At 37.8% G+C, this 24,008-nt stretch overlaps 1 protein-coding gene across 2 annotated transcripts in view; it reads left to right on the plus strand.

The window, feature by feature from the left end:
* LOC135251012 (glypican-6-like) overlaps positions 1 to 24,008 on the plus strand; it is a 204,935-nt gene that overhangs the window by 29,231 nt on the left and 151,696 nt on the right. For both annotated transcript variants that reach the window (XM_064327935.1, XM_064327936.1), the window contains exon 2: positions 12,549 to 12,707. In XM_064327935.1, the coding sequence (XP_064184005.1) occupies positions 12,549 to 12,707 (159 nt within the window). The remainder of the gene's footprint in view (positions 1 to 12,548; positions 12,708 to 24,008) is intronic.

The raw sequence follows: 24,008 nt of genomic DNA on the forward strand, positions 1-24,008 counted from the left end.
AATGCTTACAGTCACAGCCTACAATAGCCTAAAAAGTGTGGTAGCCTTATAGTGTATTCTTTGCCATGTATATTAAGAGTAAATATTGTAAAAACGTGACAGAAACTCATGACATCGATTTATCAAATACTCTTGCTTTACAAAGAAGTGTTTCGCACTTCGCAAAAAGTCTGTTAAGTTCCTCTTAAGCATCCGACTAACGGTAGTGTTTCGGAAACACACATAATGAGAGAACGTCCGTTGCTTAAAAAACCTCACAAACACACTCGTTAATTCTAAAATCTGATGTCATCGGAAAACCCACCCCTGCTCAGTTAGTGGCCTGTGATATGGACTATCACTCTCCAAAATTGACCCGTTTCTCTTCAGTGGATAGAGTCTTTAACAACTGTAGTATTGTCCATTTATGTACTGTATAGTACATTTTTCTCAGTCATGTCTGTGGAATGTACTGGAATGACTGGCAGCTTAGGTGCTTGGAAGAGGCTGAATTCTTACAATTACAAACAAACAAACAAAAAACAAAACATTGTAAACAGGTCACTGCACTCAACCTGTCTCCTTTCTGATGCTTGTTTAACAAGTTCCCCAATTACCTGAATAATAATTCATTTCATTTATTATAATTTTTTTTTTCCTTTTTCATGTCAGAAACAAAGAAATTTGAGCGTTCGATGTTAATATGAATAGTAATACTTGAATAGACTGCTTCTCAAATGTAACCATTTTCTGAAGTTAAGCTTGATTGGCCTACGGGGAAAGGAAATTGTGTGTTTTCTATTTTTTATTCCTTCTGAGAAATGTATAATATGCTATGTGACAACCGGACAGCAATCGGTACTACCCAAAAAAGATTAAGTGACTGAGTGTTAAATCACATACATAACTGCATAGGACACCGGTGTGACATACGCTAAATGCTATAAAACAACCTTGTCCATTCTCCCAAGAATTTAACAAGACACATTCTTTCAAATGTTATTATATAAAGAAAACATTACTACTGCAAGATAAATTTGAGAAAGTACGCGTATCCATTAATGTATCACGTGGAATGTATTCATCAGTAAATCAATTAGCACTCAAGAAAACATGTATGGAATAATTTTGAAAGCCATGGCTTATGGCCTAATGAAAGATTTAAACATATATTTGCACTTCATTAACTGCCACTGATTCGATTTTTTTCTCCTCATTTATTTTTCCATCCCAATTTGGAATCAACAAGTGTGTCTCTGAACTCTGCCCTGATAGCAAATAAGGGGCAATAACTTTATCACGTGGGTGATATGGGTGTTTTATAACTTCTTTCATTAAATAAATGAAATAATAATTTTGAAAATGTGTTTTGTTTACTCAGTTTCTCTTTGTCTAGTATTTTGTCTAAATATCTGAATCCATTCAGTGTGGAAAATATGCAATAATAAAGGAAATCAGGAAGGGGGCAAAAACCTTTCATGGCATCGTAAGTGTTTCATGACGTCCGGTTCCCCCAGAGTGAAAATATAATTTTTTGTTGTTGAAACCTGCGTGTAACACACATGAAAATGCTCGCTGCAGGTAACATTATTCCACCTGATGTACATACTACTGGAGCAATTTGCATTTGAGCCAGTAATTAAGTGTGTACTCACCACTTAAGTCCACAAATCAATTGCTAGCTGCCTAGCAAGATAAGCAGACAGAAAGACAGAAAAATGGATATTCTTGCTATATGCCAATAACAACAAAACATTTTGGCATAGTATTGGTCTTTGCAGGTGATAAGAAACAGCTTGCTTGCAAGAAAACACATATACCATGTATTTACACAGTGACTCAAAAGTGAAGAAAAAATTCTCATCCCAGTGTTTTTCCTCTAAAATTGTACGTGTGTCAACAAGGTTCTAAAATGTATTTGGTTAATTGGCATAATTCCCCCTGCTGAGACTGTTCAAAATGTTATGTTATTGAAGCCAGTGAGTCATTGTCTCTTGTAACCATTAGTCTTGTCATACTAAGATCAGATCAATTGAGCCTTTCAGTACACAGATCCAGTTTCCTTTTTCTTTTCAAGTTCTACAAGGTTCACAGGCAATCCTTTCTATACTGTTGCAAATTATAATATTTTTGCAAAATGTCAACTTGTTTTCAATAAAAAACTAGTATTGAACATAATTTGTTAAGTGCCAATCTTCACTCATTTAAAGTGAGCAATGTGCATTTTTAATAGTCTCCCTTGGCTGTTGGCTGAATAACAATATTGGTACTTAACCTCTTGTTATTCTTTGACATTTATATTTATTGGAGAATGTTCTATACACCTATACATACACATAAATCTATACACCAGGAAAGTGTTCCACTTTGTGCAGAAAGTGCACACAAATACTCAGTTCTGTTTATACGGCTGTGCTGCACTTTAACTGTATCTAACCAAACTATTCACTATTAAATATCTAAGTGCTTTTAAGCCATTTTTACTTCAAAACATCCCATTACGTTTCTTCAAGATGATTCATTGTAATTCTGCAATGTATTGCGTCTGTCAATCTCTCCTGTCTGTAACCTTGGAGATGAAGTTGCATGGCTCTTTGACTTGAAAGCCATATTTATTTCAAAGTTGACCGTGTGCAGGGACTCTATGTTCACCAGATGAAGTGGCCAGTACTCAAAACGTTTGTCTAATTTAGCTGTTAGAATGACTGAGAATCAGTCGTCTTTACCCTTGCTTAACTCCATTGTAGCAGAAAGGCTCTTTGGCTCAGGTTGAACATACATTGAGCTCAATATTGTTTGGGACAAATAACCCCCCCCCCCCCTTGATTGGGCTCTGCACTCCACATTATATGTGTAATTTAATAATTCATGTAGTTCAAGTACAGATTCTCTGATTTTATTAAAGGGTATTTTTATACATTTTGGTTTCACCATGAATAAATTTCAGCAGTTTTATACATTGTGCCCCCCCCCCCCCCATTTCAGGGCAGCATAATGTTTGCATGTTGGTATGTTATTAGTTATTGTTGTAATATTAAATGTTGAAATTCATAATCACGATTAATAATAAATATAATAAAGACTGATTAATTATGAGTCTGATTATACTTTTGCACCATCTGATCACCGCATGAAGTATTATATATTTATATCCCCTCCATTTCATGGTGCTTATGTGTGAGGATTGTTAAGATAGACACATTTCACAGTCATTATCTATCCTCACTATTCTATAATTGGTAGTATTTCACCCTACATCATCATAACAAAGAAAAAATCATAAACACCTGTCTGAAACACTCTTCAGGAGGCAGCTGTGTATGTGTCAGTGACAACTGCCCGCAGAAGACTTCACAAACTGAACTACAGAGGCTTCACTGCAAGATGCAATCCACTAGTTTGCCACAAAAGCAGGATGGCCAGGTTACAGTTTGCCAAAAAGAGCTCTGGAAAATGGTCTTGTGGATGCATGAGACCAAGATTGCAGGGCTCCTGGCTAACTCATATCACCATCATCCCGGAACCTGATTGTAAACTCACTAGAGAAGCAACTTTTGCAAGCTTTATACAGCTGGATTTATACTGAAGCAATTCAGGTTGTTACAGCCCATGTTATGAGCCCAGTTAACTATCATACTGCTACTACTGCCACTATGTTGTGTAGAATACAGCGTGCCACAAAGAATGTGCTGACTTTGTGAGGACTATATTGTAATATACCACCCAACCAGTTCAAACATCTGAAACAACATTCCAAAGTTTTGCTCAATCATTGACCTCGCCCTGCCAAACACGCAAATAAAAGAAAGTTTTCAGTGTGTTTTGGACTCAATGTATGATTCTGATGTTAATCAGTTTGCTTTATTTTTCCGTTGACACATTCAACACAAAGCACATGTGAGATTTAAGTATTCCCTCCGGGCTTAAAGGGGTTTAACTGATTTACTGGCCACATGTCTGTTTGTGTTATGTTATTGTGCTAATATTCAAAAGGATTGTTAGAAACAGCTCCCCTGTTCATTCTGTTCAGTTTTATTATTATTAATATTATTATTATTATATATGTTTTAACACAGGCAGTCAGATTGTTGTGCGCAGTGTTTTAGAAGTCCAGGACTTGCTTACACCCCCAAACAGGGCATGCCGTTGGCTGCTCACTGTGGTTTAAATGATGTTGCAGAAACGCTTCTCGAAAAGTGGGAGCAATAAAAGCTATCTGATGTTTGTTGAGGCGAGGTCCCCCTGGTGCTGAAAGAGGCTGTTTTCCAGAACTGAGTGATGTTGCAGGTCACCCACATTACTTTCCACGATGCATTGCTCTATCAGCACAGTGGAACTGCATTTTTACCAGTTTCTAATGTGATCCATTTACAAGTGTGCTTCTGAGAGGTTGCAAGACATCATTATGTTGTTATCAGAGCCTGATAACTTGCTCTGCTTGCAAAGTGGTCTGCCTGTGAGTTCCGAAGATGAATATTCTGAACAGGTGCTACTTTTGGCCTTAAACGTCACCATATTCCCATCCTCTTCCTTGATGAAATTGTCTTAAAGAAATATTAACCCACTTTATTAAAGGATAGCCATCTATATTGTTTATGTTTACTCTCCTAGGAGTAGGAGAAATGTCACTGGATCAGAATTGCTATGACACCCTTACTCTAACTCGATTGGCATTTCTGAATCGATGATGCACTCTGCTTTTTCTGTAATTTTCCATACTTCCCTAGGCCCCTGCAGGTTGCACGTTCCGTTGTCTGCATCTGTGTGTCAGAGCTGCCGCTAACGGAGCGTCTTTGTGTTTCCCCTGGGGGGGGGGGGGTCACGTTGTAGGAAATGATGGGGGAAGGATTCAATCAAGCTCCGTCAAATTAAATAAGGCTTTGTCATTGCGGGTCATGATTTGTGGTGAGAAGACCATGTACAGGAGGTGGGAGGACTGATGTTTTAATTGAATGGGCTGACAGATACATACCGAGGGACCTTCGTCAGACATGTGGTAGAAGTCAGGCTCCCATGAACAGCCAGTGCCTTGAATGATGTGTCTCAAAATGACAAGGTGACGGCAAGAACTCAGCAATCAATCTGAACAACGAATACCACTGCGGTGTTTAAAATGGCTGCGACTCATCTGCCCACCAGGCTGACATTAAGACATGTTTGCATTGTCTGAGTCATCGGATAGCTGTACAAATAGTACTTTAGATATTAGCTTTGTCACTTTTGTGAATTATTTTTTGACTTTTTGGTTGCAACCAGGAATCAGACATCTGAACCTGATTGTGTTTTTTTTTTTTTTTGCCAGTAAACCTTTGTGATACATTTGCATGATTTTTTTAAAAGTAAATAATCAATAGTGACTTTCTCAGCTTACATTTACCATTATTATCTACTTTACTACTCTAGTCTATAACTACTTTTTAAGAAATGAAAGTAAAATCCCATTGTACGTCAAGGTCTGAAACCGATATACCACACTTCCCATTATCCATAACTGTGTGGCAACACAAGTCACGTAGCACTCTAGTGTAACTATATATTTCATCAAATTGGTTTACAGCCTGAGGATTAAATGGCCATGATATGGTCTTACCCATTGAACGCCACATGTTCAGTTGCATCCTGGTGAAAAGTTGATGCATGAAACATTTCACAGAAGCTTATAATAAGTATAGATAAGATAGATTCCTAAATAAATAAGCATAGCAGAGCAATGTCAAAATGACTGGAGCCTGTAAGAATAAGTAATAATTTTCTTGAATGGCAGATGCCAGTAACCCCCAAATGGTGATAAAACTGTGCATTTTCATTCTGCGTGATATCATTTAGAGCAACATCATTGTGCCAGATGATAACTTGGAATGGAAAAATACTGAACATGGCCATTCGGGCTGTCCATTCAGAGGATAAAAAATAATCACACTCAGATGAAGATGAACACACACACGCACGAATACACAACATAATAACTCTGTGATTCAAATCAAAGGCATTCCTAAATCTTCTTTGAGAAGATTTGTGTAAATAGTTGTTACCTTGACAGGCTGTTGCTAAAGTACAAAAATCTCTAATAAGCCCTCCGTGAAACTTCTGGTAGTTTCTGCCATTATGTTGAGCGACCCGTGCATTTGCTTGGAAATGCATTATTTTCCGCCAGCCTCTTTTGATAAGCACAGGCATTCCCCACGAGGCCCAGATCAAGATAAGTCACGCTGCCATGTGGATGCCACAGATGCAGGGAGGAGCACAGAGCGTAAATGTTAAGATTTCAAAGCAAGGATTTAAAGATCTTCTGGATCGTGCTGTGGATTGCGCAAACCGGCTTTGTGAAAGAAAACTAGAACATGCTCCTGCACATTATGAACTGGTAGAAGCACACATTGGTTTATGAATGCATTAGTATGAATATTCATAATAGTTGGACTAGATTGTTTTTATTCTTATTAATAAATGTGAATTATCATATACTTCACGGACCATAAATATTTGTCACTCGAGTGGAAAGAAAATCAAGACTTAAATTTGTCTGCCTCAAATAAAAAATGTGACTAGTTGCAAAATAGCTGTAGCATAACGGCACAACGTGTTTAATATCAATCTTTAATCTTTCATAAAAAGATTGGTTGTTTTATTTTATTCCCCCAAATCACAATTTACAAACCTATTTATGGTTGTTCTCATTAATTACATCATCACCTGTCAATTTCAATGTGCACAAACTCACACTTTTATCCTCTATGAAATAACTGCAATCCGCTGTAATTTTTGTTACATTGCAGTCCACCAGCTAAGCCGTGCATGCATTGCTAATGCCCAGTGAAGCATTGAATATACTGTTGATGCTTTTCTGCACTGAGAAACACAATGGCTGATTATGTATCATTCCTCTAGCATCACTTCTCTAGCTCCCAGCTAGAGCCAGCACTGGCATAGTCAGAAATAGACTGTGGGGTGCATCCCTGCAGAAAAGACTACTGCTTTAGCTAGACATACCATCCAGGAGGCCCACCAGTGCTGCAATTTGATAGACAACACCCAGGCTGCAGTTAGGTAGTCCAGTTAAATTCAATTAACATTTTTCGATTAATTTTCCCATTCTCACCTAGCTTCGGCAACCTTTTATGAATTGGAATTATTTCTGCTTCAAGTCAATATGTCTGTATCAAGTACTCTTTCACGTGGCTGTGCACTTTGATTAAAATCATTAACATCCTTGCCTAAACACATTTTCAGAAATTCCTAAAGATTATTAGAATGCATCATATGTGTGTAATTAGTTTGCCTTCTGTAATTATGTGAAAGATCCACCTCTGCTAAGCTCAATGTTAATGTTGACCTTTAAATCCACATCAGAGAATATAAATATCATAGATTTCAGAGGAAGATGTCACAGGAATTGAATGCGTTAATGAGATTGTTAGAAGAAGAAATTCCCCCCCTCAACAATCCCAAGACGACCCACCCACAAGACTAGTAACTATTTACTCCTACAGGGAAATCTTCCTTGTGAATCTGCTTAACATGATACACAGCACATTCCCTAACAGAATATCCCCCCCCACCCCCCCCCCACAATCCATATCCCCAGTCACAGCATTACATTTGCTTTAAATGGCTATGGATTCATAATTATTATGGTAAATGCAAAGATAAAACTTGGGTAACACTTTTCATTTCAAGGCTTTCTCTTTTTATTTAGGTCTCAAACATGTCATCACGGAGTAGGCCAGTGATGTTTCAGACATTGTGTTAGTGTGTGCTTAAAGAATTACTATGTTACCCAGTCTATTAATGGAGTTACTCTCTGAGATGGCATAGGTTTATGTCTTCACTGATTTCTTATTGAGATATAAGCTACATGCTAAAGTGTGAAGGAACATTATTTTATATAGCTAGACAGAAAAAAACATGTCATATACTTCTGGCAAAACAACAGGAAACCAAGAAAGAGAAAGGAGATGTTCTGTCTGCCTAACGGGTGTCAACAGAGACTTCTTCCTGCAGCTGTGCAGGTTCCTGCAGGATGAAGTTTGTTTGTTTTCAGTCCCAATGGCTGATCGTGGAAGTCTTCTGAAAGGCAGTCTGTTCTAGACCTTTTTAGGAAGTTTTCTGTCTCTTGGGGCTTGATGGTATGTGTGCACAGTGACTATTCATATAAAGGCACAGGTATCCAGGGGATTTCCTCAAAGGCAGCCCAAGGTTTTCCAGCAAGAAGTGTGGAAGCCTGCGTTGGTCAAAATGCCTTGTAGATGTCCTTGTAGCCAGTTATTGAATCCATTTTTGTACTGTACCCTCGCTAGCTTTTTTAGCACTATAATATTGTATTTGAAGTGACACTAAGATTTTTTTTTTTTTTTTAAATACTCTGACTTTGCAAACCTAGTTTGTGATTCTTTACTTTTTAATTAGATTGCTGAGAAATATGTTCTCTGTAATAACGGTAGTAGCTGGGAAAACTTGACCATTTCCTTTTTTTTTGCATCACTACAAATTTTACAAACTGTACTAACAATCAAAAAACTATTTTACAAGCCACATTATACATATGTGATCATTAGTGTTGCAATGTACTGGGTTTTCAAAAAAGTGGATCCAGTTGCACTTAATTTATTGCAAAAGCATGAATTAATTCAGTTGTGAAATTATTTTGTATCAGTTTTGGCAGAAAGTGAGGGAGTTAAAGATCAAAGCACAGGATTAATTTAACCAAAGTGCTTTTTCACTTTCCTAAGGAAGCAAGGTCTGTGAAACCCAACAGAAGGAGTTCCATGACATTTAAAATCATTATCTAGTTAATTTTACTTATAATTATCTGTGATTATATTCATGAATTGGTGCTTAACTCATTCAAACTTGGCGTAGTGCACAGATGCCAGAATCCAGTCCTGCAGGCAGGGGTACCACCAGGGATTTTTGGCCTCATGAAAAGATCTTACATTGGGCCCCATGACCCCAGAGAATCATATGTTCTAATATTTTTTAAGGACCCCCAGTCAGTCAGGGCCCTTGGGATTGTCATTTACACTCCCTTACGAAACCCCTGCCTGCAGAGGTGCGTTTTCTACTGGTTTTTGGTGTTTTAGTACTAGCGATTTAAAATGTTGATTGGCAAAATAATCCACATAACTTGTTCCCAGGGCCTTATTTGGGTGCTGATTGATATAAAACCACAAATATCCGAGTATGACATCCCAGTATAGACCGATAATTGACTAATCGTATGTACATATAAATCATGTTCTGTCATTGGCTTGATGGCTTGCTGGATGGATGTGTTCACTGTATTTACTGATTCTATTGCAAACTTTAAGTTGTTTACCATATACAGTATTTTTTAGGTGTAGTGTACAATATACCAAAACCTAAAGCTTTTGTGATAATTTGCCTACCTTAAGGGAGGTAGCAGATTTGTTGGCACAGTAGTATAGGGAAGATGAACAACAAAGTTAATTTGGATTGGACGTGATTCATTTGTGGGGTTTTTTAGCGTTATAATTAAACCTAATTGAAGCCTCTGCAGGGCAAACACCAGATTCAGACGTACTGGTATGCCGATATAGTCTGCACTAGATGTGGAAGGCATTTTTTTCTGAAGATGAGTCCCTGTTCGTTACTGATAAAAATGTTCCAATGAACTTAATGATCCTTTTTTTTGTAGTTAGAGTATATTAACAAAATCTTAATCATGTGTGGAGCTCTCATGATGATGACTGTTTTTGTAAATGGAAAATCTATTATTTAACTCTCTCATAGCTCTACCACATCAGTCGTGTATTCCAAGCAGTTTTTGTATCTTTAAAATATTCTCAGAGTCTGGAAAATGTGTATTTTTCTATGTGTGTAGGCACAATTATTTCAATCCCGGAGAAAATATAATTGATTTTAATCAAAGATAGGTGCTAAAATGTGATGTGTGTGAGTTCTATGTACGATTGATACAAATTTCCCAACTTTTTTTCATAGTAAATTTATGTACGTGGTGATAAATGGGAGTTCCCATGTGTAGAATTGTATGATTGATTAACATAATGGTTGCTGCAGAATGTAACATTGACATCAATGAGGAGAACGTGTCCCTGGTGTCAATGCTCATTCCTTTGTGGAACACTTCATAATCCAGCCCTCTGTGCTTTTTGTAAGACCAGTGCAATCAATCACTGAGCGTTGTGAATGAGTCTATGAAACAGGACTGCTCCAGAGACTGATTACATTACACACCGTGTCTGAGCGCAAAAATCCCAGCGTGCATTGCGTCTTCAGAACATCCTGAGTGATTGGTAGTATGTGCCCCACGCTATCATAATGAAAGTTTCTTCAATCTGTAAGAGATGAATTCAGAATGTCTGGTCCGCATATGTCACAGATGACATAGCCCACTTCAGCCTTGTGTGACAGCCTGTAGACATGCTGCTTGGTCAGAGAGCTGGGAAAAAACTGGGACTTTTCATTAGAGCAAATATTGAGGCGATTCAAATAGCTGTAAGAAACAGGAAAACAGGAATGAAGAAGAGCACTGAAATAATGTAAATGTTATTCACTCTACATGTAAGCCGCTATAAACAGAACTGCTTATCCCAAGCTGTTGCGGCACACTACAGTGTTTGCTGTCTAAAAGGGACTCTGCTTCCCACAGTCACATTCATGCACTTCACATGCATTTCTCTGGGGGCAAGTGCTTGCAACACAGTTGCACGAATATAGTGCTGCAACCACTCTCAGCAGCCAGCAAATTTTCCAGCAGAGACTGCCTTTTACCCCATGCATACACGGGAGCTAAGTGGACCATTGGAGTGCACTTAATCTCACTTAAAGTAAAAAATAAAATAAAAAGTAGCCTATCACTTAAAGTCAAAAAGGAAAGCAGGAAAATCCAGTCCTCTTCTTTCTGTGCATGTAATGGCCATCTCGCCAGGTGTGAGGTTCTTTAATAGCAGCCTTCCCATTCTTTAGCTGGGGCTAAAACACATTTCACGAATTAAGATAGCCTGGATACCTGGTGTGGTACCTCTGCCAGTACCTGCCCTGTGAAGAATGACATTCAGATAGCGCCGTTGTCCCGACATTTAATAAACGAGAAGTGGAAAGACATATAATTAACTGAAGACAGGAAAAAATGAATTCAAGACAGGATTTTAAGAGACCCAGTAGTGGCGGGTTTCAAACCATTACTCTGGCTCGACTTTAGATATTCTCCTGACAGCAGTTTTTTTTTGTCAGTCTGTTTTCATTTCACTCTGTATTTTGTTAGAATCTATTATTTAAAACAGAAATAAGATTTTGTAATTTATGTTCTTTCTTAATATAATGGAACATGTTGTAAAAGTGAAAATGCAGCTGTAACTTATAATTGGTATACTGTACTAATGCTCTGTTGTTGAACACTGAATCAGCTGACCCAAGGCCAGAGTTTCATTGTTGTTCTGTAGGTGATGACTGGGAAAACCTACTTTAGCTGGAGTTGCTTCAGCAGATGTGGGTCCTTTAATTGTGACACACATTTTGGAATCAACATCAAATACATCGTACCTTCATCTTTTGAATGTTTTATTGATATAAAGGCTTCATTTTAAAATCCATTTGCATTCATCTTTAATGTGTCTCAAAAGAGTATCTTCTGTCTGAGGTTTGATTTTAAAGGTGCCTACATTTCTGATGTGATTGCAGTGTCTTTACTGTATAACTATTGCTTTGTAGTTGGTGTAATACATGCTGCTTTGTTCCTATTCCCTTATTTTTGCAGTTCTCTTGCAACAGTGGGTCTTTAAGTCTCTCTTGCTACAAGAACCTGCCAAATAAATACATAATGCTGCAATTATTTTGAGTTTGACATTAAGTTCAGGTTGCACAAATGGATTTTTACAGTTACATATTTTCAGTTGGCTGATGAGGAAATGCTTTTGAAAGCACTTGGTAAACTGCCCAGTCTGGCTATCACAAAGGCCCGCTGCTGGCTGTGGTCTGAAAGAAAATTGAGTCAATTAATTCATTCTCCAGGAAATGAGCAGTTTGCTTTTATGTAGTTGTGACGGTTCTTGGCACTTTGGCTAATGTGACATGCTCAGCTATGGCAAACACATATTTGAAGCAATCTGTCTTATTGTGGCCAGAAGTTTAAACATGCACGCTAATGTTCCCCAACATTTAAATCATCCAATTTCAGTACTACATTCTGGTTCATGGCTTTCATTTTCTGGAAGTCAGGTGCCATTGAAAAGTAGATTTCCGTAATCCTTAAGGTGCATAATTACATTACAGGCATTTAGCAGATGCTCTTATCCAGAGCGTCTTACACAGCATTTTCACATAGCATTTAGGCTACATTGCATCCATTTATACATATATACATTGCAGTGCCAGTATGCCACTTTGTGAGCTTCCAATAGTAATCAATCAGTGGCAGCTAAAGTTTAAAGAACAGGGAAGTAATGAGGATCCAATGTGGGCCAAACCATTTTTGAATGAATTACACCAAATCCCAGCTAATGTGGCTGTCGGCGGTCTCCACACTTTGTGGGGGAACCTTGTGGTTCTTCTCTGCTGTACGTTAAAACAGGACTGTCTCTCTTTTGCAGGTGAACATCTGCGCATCTGTCCCCAGGGATACACCTGCTGCACCGCAGAGATGGAAGACAAGCTGAGCCAGCAGAGCAAGCTTGAGTTTGAGAACCTAGTGGATGAGGCCAGTCACACCTTACGGACTACCTTCGTGTCCCGGCATAAAAAGTTTGATGGTAAGTCCATCATTATTCTTGTGATAATTACATTGTTGACTAATGATAAACAAAAAAGAGCACTGATTTTATGGTTGTTTTTTGCTTATTTCTATGGAATACATGTCTATATAGAGGAATTGCTAATTAATTGCTAATTAATTGAGATGAGTAGTGTTTACCATTTCGCCAGTGCGACAGCTCACAACATGCAGAGCACTGGCCATAAAATAGAGCCCAATATGTCATGTCATGTGACATAGTTAATGTATCATTTAAACAGATATCCGTAGCCCAGTTATTGTACATTGCTCTAAATGCTCCAATCTGTGTTAGTGCGATTACAGATCATTCATTTACATATGGATCCTAATTTCGTTTTATAAGGATAGTTGTCGGCCTCTTTTGAGGTTTGTCATGAAAAATACTACTACTTTCATTCGTTTTTCTTATTGTTTAAACATTATATTATTCAGATTTCCCAAAACATGAGTAATCATAACACATTGATTGCATCTGTCTTTCAAAATGTTTTGAAAGGGGTCTATAAGCACAGCTACTGAAATGGAGCAGGTCAACATTAGAAAAATGGTAGCCAAAAAAATGGATGGCCAGCTCAATCTGTTTATGGATGCATTCATTTGCATGGACTTATAAAATGTCATCCTAATGAATAATTGATTAGTAAATTGGATCTTGCACAGACACCCAACATTAATCTACATTGGCATACATTCCCTGTCTTTCCCTCACTGCACTTCTTACAGTGTGAGTGCCATTAGAAGATCCTTCCAAATGTAGAGTGAAAATTGAGTTGCTGCCAAAATATAAATGAAGACCATGACCTTTTCTAAACTTTCTCCACTGCAAAGACTAGATAAGAACCAAGCATTCTTTGTGAACTTGCCCAAAATGAGAGTGAGAGGAAGTATATTTGACACAGTATTATCCTCAGTGGTGTTTGAAGACATAGCTGTATTTAAAAATGCCATTTTTTACAGAGGTTGTCCTGGCAAAACGATGATGTCCTTGTCATCAACTTTTAATTAAATTTACACGGGTAAAGAAAAGGGTAAGAAAGGCTGTTTACTGGAAACTTTCCATATACTTCCAATAAGGAACAGGTTTCTACTCCATTTGCGGTATTGTATTTAATTTAGAAAGGGTCTATTCATTAGAGGGAACCTCTGAATCATGGTCATAGTTAAACATACGTTTGGTGATTTGGAGAGCCAAGTCAACAATTAATTATAAGATACTGATCCTCGCGGTAATACTTTAGAAGTGGCTTGAAAATATATTACCCGATCTATCAGTAATTAAATCCTCTTCTAGTAATCTCTCATTGAAAAAATGTATACTCATTATATCCACTTTATCAGTCCTTCATCTTCCCATAAGTCAGTTCCATATACAGTACTGACAAAGATTATGGAAACACTGTGCTTAAAGAAGTTTAGCCCTCAAAACTTTATCTGCGCCCCTTCTATTGTTGTTTCTCAGAGCCATTTTCATCTGTAAAAATATACTTGAAACAGTTACCTTCTTGACCATGAGTGGTAAAGACATTATGTGACCATCAGTAATTTTGGAGTAAAGTAAAGTCAAAATACACATTGCATTATGCCAAAAAACAGAAATTGTGGTCAAAATATATTTAGGAATGTTGGGTTTCCATAATTTGTGCTAGTACTGTATGCATGTGTGTGTGTGTGTGTGTGCGAGAGAAATCAACTAGCCCCTTAATAATTATTATTGGAAAGTTACTCTCCTCAAAAAAAGATTATTTTCATTTAATGAATCTAAAAAATGGAAATATTTTAGAACCGAGAGCCATAAGACACCATATACTGGCATTAAAGTGTGTATATATTTAGGGAAGAGAATAAAAACCATTTGGAGTAGTGCTATATCTATGGTGCTTTCAGTTTTTATTAGAACCTATATAGGGCATATACTGTAATTTGCAGTCAATACAGCTATTGTGTGATATTTTGTTCATTGAGCACAATCAATGCTATTCAGGCGTGGTTATCATGCTCTTATCTTAATATGAGCGCATTAAAGTGAATGGATGGTGGAAATGAATTCTATATTTGCTCACATATAAATGCTGTTTCAAATTATTTCCACCAATAAAGTACACTCAAGCATCATTGCTATAATTTTTCATATGTTTTTCAAAGCGTGTGCTGAAACTGAAATACTTGTTGATAGATATTAATTATGCATTTCAGACTGAAGGATTACTTTAGATGCGTTCAGGTGCGATCCTTTTGGGCTTGATTGTGACCCAGTAATAAGCTGCTTAGATGTATAAGACATTCAAGCACAAACATAGCATTTGTAATTCGATGAATATTTTTCTAGCGCTTGTTAAAAGTTGCGAAGCTGCAGGGTTTTTAAATGCGTCAGCCACTATCGCCCCCTTTTCTTCTGCAATGTTTTGTTGTGGATTGGGCGCGTCTTTTACAATCTCCAACATTTGCACAGTGAAATTGAATACATACCACAGTGAGGAGTCAGGGCTTCATCATTACTCTGGACAGGATCTCCAAATAAGGCCCAGACCTCTATATCCGCAATTGCGGGCTGTGGAAATTGTTTGCAGATTTTTTTCTTTATGGCTTCGACAAGAATTCAATGAATAAGAAAAAGCAGTTTTTTGATTCTGTGGAAGGTTGATTTGGGAGCTCACCCACATGACTGTAATTGTCTACATACAAATCATGAAATCAGTAAATCACTGCGTTTGCTGCTCCAGAGAGTGTTCCTGAGAGGCCACATATGCACTGAGTAGGTGTACTGATGGTACTGTCTCTGAATAAGGATCTTGCATGCATAAAATCTGCAGCCTGAAGATGAAGAAGAATATCTGTCCCCATGTCCCCATCACTGTAGAATGTGTTTAGGGAATCACTTAGTTAACAGTTAAACTCTGTTTCTAAGTAGTACTGCTGCCCTGATGAATGGTAAATTATTTATTTATTTATTTATTTATTTATTTATTTATTTATTTATTTATTTATTTATTATACTTGATACAAATATTATACAGGGATAGTTACCTACACTGAGTTGGTTTAATGTTCAATTAAAACCCCCAAATGTTGAATTAAAACATTGGATAGGTTTGTCAAAACAGAAAATGGTATCTGTGAATATTTTTCATTTTAAGTAGACTACACTGTAACATCAGACCAATATACATTGCAGTGCTTCTCATTGAAAACAAAATAAAGTTGCAGTAATTGAGAGCCATTCGTATCATGCTGAGGGAACTAATTAATGGAAACAGGAAACGTACCAAATCGTAAGGATCAATGGCTATTTCATGTGATGTTAAACCCATTTTCATATGTACTAAAAAAAAAATATCAATAAGATGGTCTCCATTGGTAATTATCTTATATAAAATGTATGGATTGTTAAGCTTCATTTTTATTTCACACTGTGCAAACATGTTAACTCAGAGGGGCACTGACTGTTGTTAACACAGGGAGAAGTACTTCAATTTTAAACGGATTTTCTGAGGGTTTCTGTCAAAAGTCATGATCTTTAACAAACAAAATCATTAGTTTGTCTAGACTATCCATTTATTCATTAACCCTCTGGGGTCTAAGGGTAAAATGAGGCACACTGGTGATTGTGCGATGCTCTGACATTTGTGTAAATTTCATCAACTTTATATACAGTGATTCCAAAGTTAAAAGGTTAAAAGTTCCAAAGGCTAAATACTCATATCAGTAATACATTTATGCTTCTAGATTGCTGTAGCTGTAGTTTCCATTTCATTTTGTTTGTCTGAAGCTTTATTCATGCATCAGATTACTATGTGATGCTGCCATAAAACGGTGTCATTCTTGTGGGACTAGGCTTATATTTGATAAAGTGTGAAACATTTTAAATAAAATTTAAAAAATCAGATTTTGTAGCACTGATGAGACTCAAATGCAATTTTAAATGGTGTTACCAGGTTCATTGCTTATTTTTGATCTCACTTATTTCATCTCTCTTTACTTCTCTATGAAGGGAAGACAGACTACCCCTTAGCGTGGAGTGGGGGATGGTCCATTTATAAAAAAAAATGAGCTATTTGCCAGTAAGCTGCATCAATTTACCAGACCCTTCAGCATTTTTTATGTCCTTCACAGATGAGTATCAATATGCTGTGTCAATAAGTCTGAGTCATTGGCTTATTAGGGTGTCTTGTCTTTCCTGCATTTTCCTGTTGAATTTGTTTTTTATGCCTTATGTTAGTGAATGAAAAACACAATTCCGGAGGGTATTGATTTTATTAAACAAAGCTTGGCATATAATCATGTTTACGTTACCAAAATTAAAAACACATACATTTTTTTTCATGTCAAGAACCAATATTGATCTTTATTTAAATAATTTAAATACATGGTTTCCCAAATTTTCCTTTGCACATTACTTTGAAACAGCGTTTCCTAAAACAGTGTTACCTTGGGGGGATTTCATCCCGGGCCTGAAAATCCATAGCTGTAGCCCCTCTACTAGCACTAAGCAATGCATTTTACAGCAGAACCTATACATACAGCCATTGTTGTAATCTTGTGATTTTGATGTGTTTTATTTATGATGCATGATTGTACAAGGAAGACCTCCCAGCAGTATATTAGCTCTGTTTCTCTCGGCTTCTTGTGATGGTTAGCTCCAGCAATACTGTTCAAGGCTGCTATAGTGCCTCATAGATTTTTAAACGCTACTTCACATTTGTGGGGAGGGTCAATCATTTTAATTTTCTTGGCTGGGCACAATCGTCCGTGGCTTGATATTTTTTCCGGCTGTTGAGCATTACATTTCTCTTGGAAATGAGAGATCTGGACCTTAAATCTAACCCACATTAATGTTACATGGTCTCCTTTCTGTCCTGCTTTACTGTGCTCGTGCAGTAGGGACCTTTTTAGAAATCCTTAACTCTTCCGTTCCTTTACTGGTCGCCTCTGCTTCAAGGCCTGTGTTTTCGATGCATTATTGAATAACCCAAACACAGTTTGCTGCTGTCCCTGAGTCTTTCAAAGGGCACTGGGATTAATTCACAAGGACCAGCGTTCTGCTCTGACCCAGAATTTTTTTGCTCTTGTGTTGTACCAGCCCCTTCCCTTTGTAAATTGCCGGCTACCAGCTCTAACAAAACTGCCCTGCGGTCTCAGTTTCTCCCACAGTCACTTTGGCTTGGTTAGGCTGAACTGTGATAAACAGAGTCCCGCTAGGTTACCCTAATCTTTTTTAAAGGCATTAGCTGTTATTGTTTGGTAGAAGGCATTTAGAGCCTTTCTCTGGCCTGTTTTTTTAAGTACGGCAGCAGTGGGCTTGGATCTGGAATGGACAAATGCGAGGCAGCACCACAGTGAGCGAGACGTGCTGGAACAGAAGCCCAGCAATGATGAACCCTGCAGGGATTCACTGCCAGCCTGATGAAAAGCTCTCTGAAAAAAATGCTTGTTGTTTCTGTGCAAAGCTTGATTCTGACCGAGTCCCAAGTGTAATTTTCTCAATGGATTATGGCTTGGTAGGACTGGTCAGGAAAGCAGATTTGGTTTTATCGTGCTGTGTTTTCAAACGCCGGCCTGAGATTTGTCCTCTGTCCAACCCTGTGGGCACACGAGAAACGTTAGAAATGCTGAACTACAGGGATTATAAATTGGCATATATGCCTAAAGCACTGGGTCTCTTTGCAATTACAGTGTGCAGGCCAATGTTCAGAATCTAATTCTGAACATACCAGTGCTGACAGCTGGAGGGGTGCTCACAATAGACTGCCCAGGGAAGAAAGTTTTTGGGGTATCCCCTGCTCCATCGCACAATGACCCCCACTCTGGTCAATTGGGAACCTGTTGTGTGCCTGTGCACGCTGTGCAAGAATCAGCCTTCTTGCATCCATGATGCTCCTTCTAGTTGCACCCTCCCAAACTGATAATACATGTTGTAGTAATGGAGTGTGGGTTCACAACTATATTTAGGCTTCTCAAAATTAGGGAATATTATTATTATTATTATTATTATTATTGTTATGACGAAGAAAAAGAATAAGAAACTGTTGATTAAAATAGCTAAAAACGAGAACTGCGCAGGTCTTTTTGTCTGTCAGCTACTGTTATTCAAAAGGGATTTTGAGACAGGTAGGACAAGTTGTACAGTAAAGACTAAGGTGTGGTCACGTCTTTCTCCCAATCACTTTTCAAAGCAGAGCTTCTGACTTTGAACAGTTGTATGTCTGATCTTAACTCCGAAGAAGCCTGGATCCCCTCTGATAGTAGCACTCAGAGGGCCTGGGTAAAGAACAGAGGTGACCAGGGGCACCCCTACCTGGTACCCCTGGACCTGTACAGAATTTAAAAGCAAATCAAGGAAGAAAATAGTTGAATTGCCAAATATCTGCTATTCTGCTATTTTATGTAGTATATTGTGATGAATATTGGGTTCTGTTACAGGATGCATTGTCTCGTTGTTGTTGTTGTTGTCGTCGTCGAATGCTTGTGTTTGTGTGCGCACCCGTATGTTTGAGTGCTTAAATGCTCACTTAAAAAGAATCAGCGGTTGAAAGTGGGATTGTGGATTCTCTGATTATTCAGTGCTGCTCAATGCTTTGAGAAACAAATTCCACTTCTGACCGGAGTGTTATCCGCAGTGTAATCGACAGTGAACACAATCATTTGACCTCCTCGTAACAAAGAATTTTCCTTCAAACACACGCTGGCCTGGCAGGAATGCAATTTTCACACTGGGGAATCAGAGAGAGAACATACTTTATTTCTAAGAACCCGGGACCATTAGAACTTTAAATAATTGAATTTGCCTAATGTCTCTTGAGCCGGAATCTTTTTTATCACCCTTTGAGGGTTGAGATGTGGGTTGCGGAAGATAAATTAAATCCGATGAATAATCGCTTTAGCCTGGACAGCAAGAACTTGAAAGAATAAGACAAAACAGAGCCAGAATTACTGCTATGTAGAAGCTACACAGATGGCAAACATTGCAAGCATCTGCAGCTAAGATTTTAAACAGTTTCAGTCTAGTTTTTATGGGATGTGTTGCATTTGGCAGACATGGATAAGCATCAACCAGTGATAGTATCACAGTGCTTGCCTTCAACCAATTTGAAAAAAGATTACAAGCACACACACACACACACACACACACAAACAGTAATGCTTATTTTTCAAGAGCATTACATACACACTATTATAAATTACCTAAAAATCAGACGCGTTAGCTTACTCAGACTTGTCTATTTTTTCTCCACTTCACATGTATGTTTTAAGACACACAACAAGGTAAATATTAACTGCCACATTGAAATATGTTTGGTTTTGCATGTAATTGCTAAAGTATAGAGATCATTGGTGAGTTGCAAGAAAATGTAAAACAGTTGAAAATATGCAAATCAGAGGAGAAGAAAGTTCAGTGAGAAAGGCATGTGAGAAACATAAATATTCAGCATCAGTCCACTAGTCCCATGCAGTGATTCATGCTGGCTCAATTTCTGTGGATCATCCTTATAATTATAAATTGCCCTCTTCACCTGAGAGAGCATAGAGCATTTGGCAAATTCACCATTCAGTCACACAACACCTAATCTACATTTCAGTCCTCCATTTTATATAATTGAGTACTATTATGCAATTTATTCTGAACCCATAATGCACATAGTATGACATCAGCTTGTAGTTGTGTGCATTCACATTCCTTGCATCTGGGCAACAGTTGTAGCTTGCGGATTCAGCAGAATGCAAACAATGGGAAATCTTAATTAAGAGTTGCAAGGGCATTAATGTCATCTGCATTTATTCTAGACAGTAATCCTCACATATCAAGGCTTTATACTTCTAAGTCACTCGGGCTGTCATTGAGTGGAATGATGGTTTATTTTTTACATAGGGGCTAATGACCACAGTTGGAACAGCTTGAATATTTCAGCTGTTAAGTTACAAGCATTAAGTCGAGGATTTTAATATAATTAATTACATTACACAGGGCAAATAGAAAACAGCAGATAAGTATTTTATAAATACCAAGCCCTAGTTGCTTGTAAATGCAGACAGGCTTACAAATTTGTCATGAATATTTTTATTTAAACCCTTCTCTACAGTTATTTGATTCTCATAACTAAACACAGGGCTTTTGCTGGAGAAGGTGTATTAGACAGACACTGGTGGGGAGCAGGTTTTGAAACACGATTATAAGTCAGAGAGGGGGGTAGGCACTAGCGGGAGAGGAGAGCTGAAGTGGCACTTAAGCGCTGATGGCCGTGTACCTGTGTTCACATGGGGAGAGATCCCAGGGTGCCGGAGGAGTAAATGAACCCGGGCTTACTTCGCCGGCACGTTTAATGATTATGCGCATCGACGAGCCTTGCCGCGCTTAAAAACTGCAACGGGGCGCACCGCGGAGAGGCTCCTGATGGCGCGATTAGGACGAGCGCTTTGATAAGCAGTCTTCTGCCTTCCCACCCTGCCTCGCGTGCTTTGTGTGCGCTCGCCAAGGTCCTCTAAACCATTTGCAGTTTATCCTTATGACTGCCGTTGCCTTTTGTTCATTATTTTCTCTCAGGTTAACTGACTGCATCTTTGGCATTGTACATATCGTTTGTTTGCAAGTGTGGTCCAAACAGACTGTATTCCTGCGTGCCCAAACACTTAATTGGGAGAAAGCCAAAATTAAATAGTCATGGGCCATTTAAATGGAGATGCAGGAATTAAGGTAATGTATTTTGTGATAAGCCTTGGAAAAGGACTTCACAATACTAAAAAAGCAGGGAAATTAAAATGAAAGTGCCAATGTCTTGACAGTGGTTTCCAGCATACTTATTTTTACTGTGGTACTGTACCACATGTGGCTTCATTTATATAGACATAAGGAAAGCAAATTGGGATACACAAATTCTCAAAAGTCACAGGGTGGTTGAAAATAGCAGACTGTGTGGCATGTGTGATTGCATTCCACACTTTTTTAAAAAATTTTTATAAACATATAACACATATAAACACATACTTTGTATGCTCAAAACTTGAATAATTGTAAATACTGTAATGGACTGACAATTGCTTCAAAAATGAAGGTATTATTAGCATAAGTTCAAAATGGCATTGTGTGAAGAACAAACCAACCTTAATATGTTGTTATCATTAACATAACACATCCAGGACAACCTTTCTTTCTTTATATGAATTACTGAAATGTGTGTTTGTATGAGTCATTTTCCTGTTATCAGTATTGTTTATGCATATTAATGTCATAAGTCTAAGGACAATAGGGTCATGGCATTAATTTACTTCATAAATAATTAAGCCATCAGACATGGCTTTCAAACAATTAATAAAGTCAGCAGAATTGAGAAAAATTGACGGTGACATTGGTGGAGAAGAATAAGCGCAGTATATACAGAATTGGTAATGTAATCATAAGACATAATGCAATTAGGACTCTCCCCACAGAAGTGAACTGATATGCTTGTACTACAGAATATGATCAATTGACCTATCCAGTATTGATTTGATTACTGGTTAACACAGGCAGAGATCGTGATTATGTCTATGCATGAATAATACACTTAATAACAGGGTTACCACATTAGCATTCACTATGCTGAAGTGGCAATGAGCAAGCCAACAGTGTATTTCCTCAACTACAAACACATACTGCACATACTCTTGCGTGAACATTTTTATGTCTCTAATTTGAGTTAGGCCTACTTGCACTTCCATATTAAATGGAATGTAAGTTTGGAGAACGACGGGGAGGCTCAGAATGTGAAAAGGGGTTTGGGGGTATTCTGTGCCCGATCACACAATGACCACTGCTCTGGTCAGTTGGACACCTGTTGTGTGGGGGGTGGCACAAATCTGGTCATGTTGGCAAACACTAGCAACAGACTTCAAAGGCAATCAAAAGCCTAGAATCAAGATTAGATACTAAAAGCTCTCATATCTGCATTAAGGAAGCAATTGAACACAATTGACTAATCAGAAATACCCATGAAGCCATTTGTCCCAAACACTAGGGTGCTCTGAAATGGGGGGCTATGCATTAAAAGTACTGGAAATGTATAGAAAAAAGTATAGAAACGTATTTATATATGGTGAAACCAAAAATGCATAAAAATACCCTTAAATAATAATAAAACAGACTATGCACTTAAACCACATGTGATTGTTTGATTACAAATCTAAAATTGTGAAGCACAGAGCCAAATCAAGAAAAAAATATGTCTTTATCCCAAACATTATGGACTTCACTGTAGATAGGGGTTTTATGTTAGCTAGCCTGTTATCTTTCTGTAGTCACACATTCCATTTCAGCCAGAAAACAATATTGCCTGTTTATGCTAAATATGACACAAGCACCCTGCTGGAATGGAATAAGCAACTACCAATATAACTGTAACATTACCAATTAGCTTTAATTGTGAGCCTTTCTGAACCCTTTCAAGTTAGGTGACAGTCTGTCATTTAGCACCATATACTTTGAAAATAACGGAAAGCCATTGTGGCATTCGGTCTGTCCGAGAAACAAATTTGTCTTGACCATGCCCACTTTATTTAATATATGCTCAAAAAACATTAATTTCCCGAGTGTCTTTTTTTCATCAACTTACAACAAAAAAATATCTTATGAATCTTTTATTTAAGGCAAAAAGCTCTGTGGCATGTGAAATTTCAGCCTTCATAATACTACAGCATTTACCTCTATTAAGCATCATCATACAACACCATTTTCAGAATTATGCAGCTCCACTGGGGTTTGAGGACATTTGTGTGCTCTCCCTTGCATCTCATGTTGCTTGTGTCTGCTCTATTTACCATGTCTGGTACTTCTGCTGAACTCTTGATAGTCTCTGAGACTTATAACTTTCAACAACCTTGACATGCATCTTCAAAAGTGATTTCATTCCTTCTGCTCAGCCTTTTGTATGTGTTGCTCATTCACTTCCATAAATAAAGGCTGTGCTATCAACAGTGAGTTTGACGAGCAAGATTTTATTGTCACTATGATGTATGTATATTTGAACTCTATTCTGCTTTTTTATGTTGGTGATGTTGTGACTGATTCACTATGGTGCCTTGTCATTCAGATCAGTGGGTGCAACTTATCTTGCTATGTCCATGATATGTTGTCAGTGATTGACCTGAATAAGTCATTGCACTCGAATGCAGTCTACTGAAAACAACATTTTGAAATGCCTGCGTGGAAATAAGTTATTTATTTCTTCATGTAGTATTTATTCATTCATACTTTTACTATAGTTCCACAGTCATCTGACAATGCTGGACCAGGAATTTGATGTTAAGAAAA

Source organism: Anguilla rostrata, chromosome 3 (genome assembly GCF_018555375.3).
Source record: "Anguilla rostrata isolate EN2019 chromosome 3, ASM1855537v3, whole genome shotgun sequence".
NCBI classification, from domain to species: Eukaryota; Metazoa; Chordata; class Actinopteri; order Anguilliformes; family Anguillidae; genus Anguilla; species Anguilla rostrata.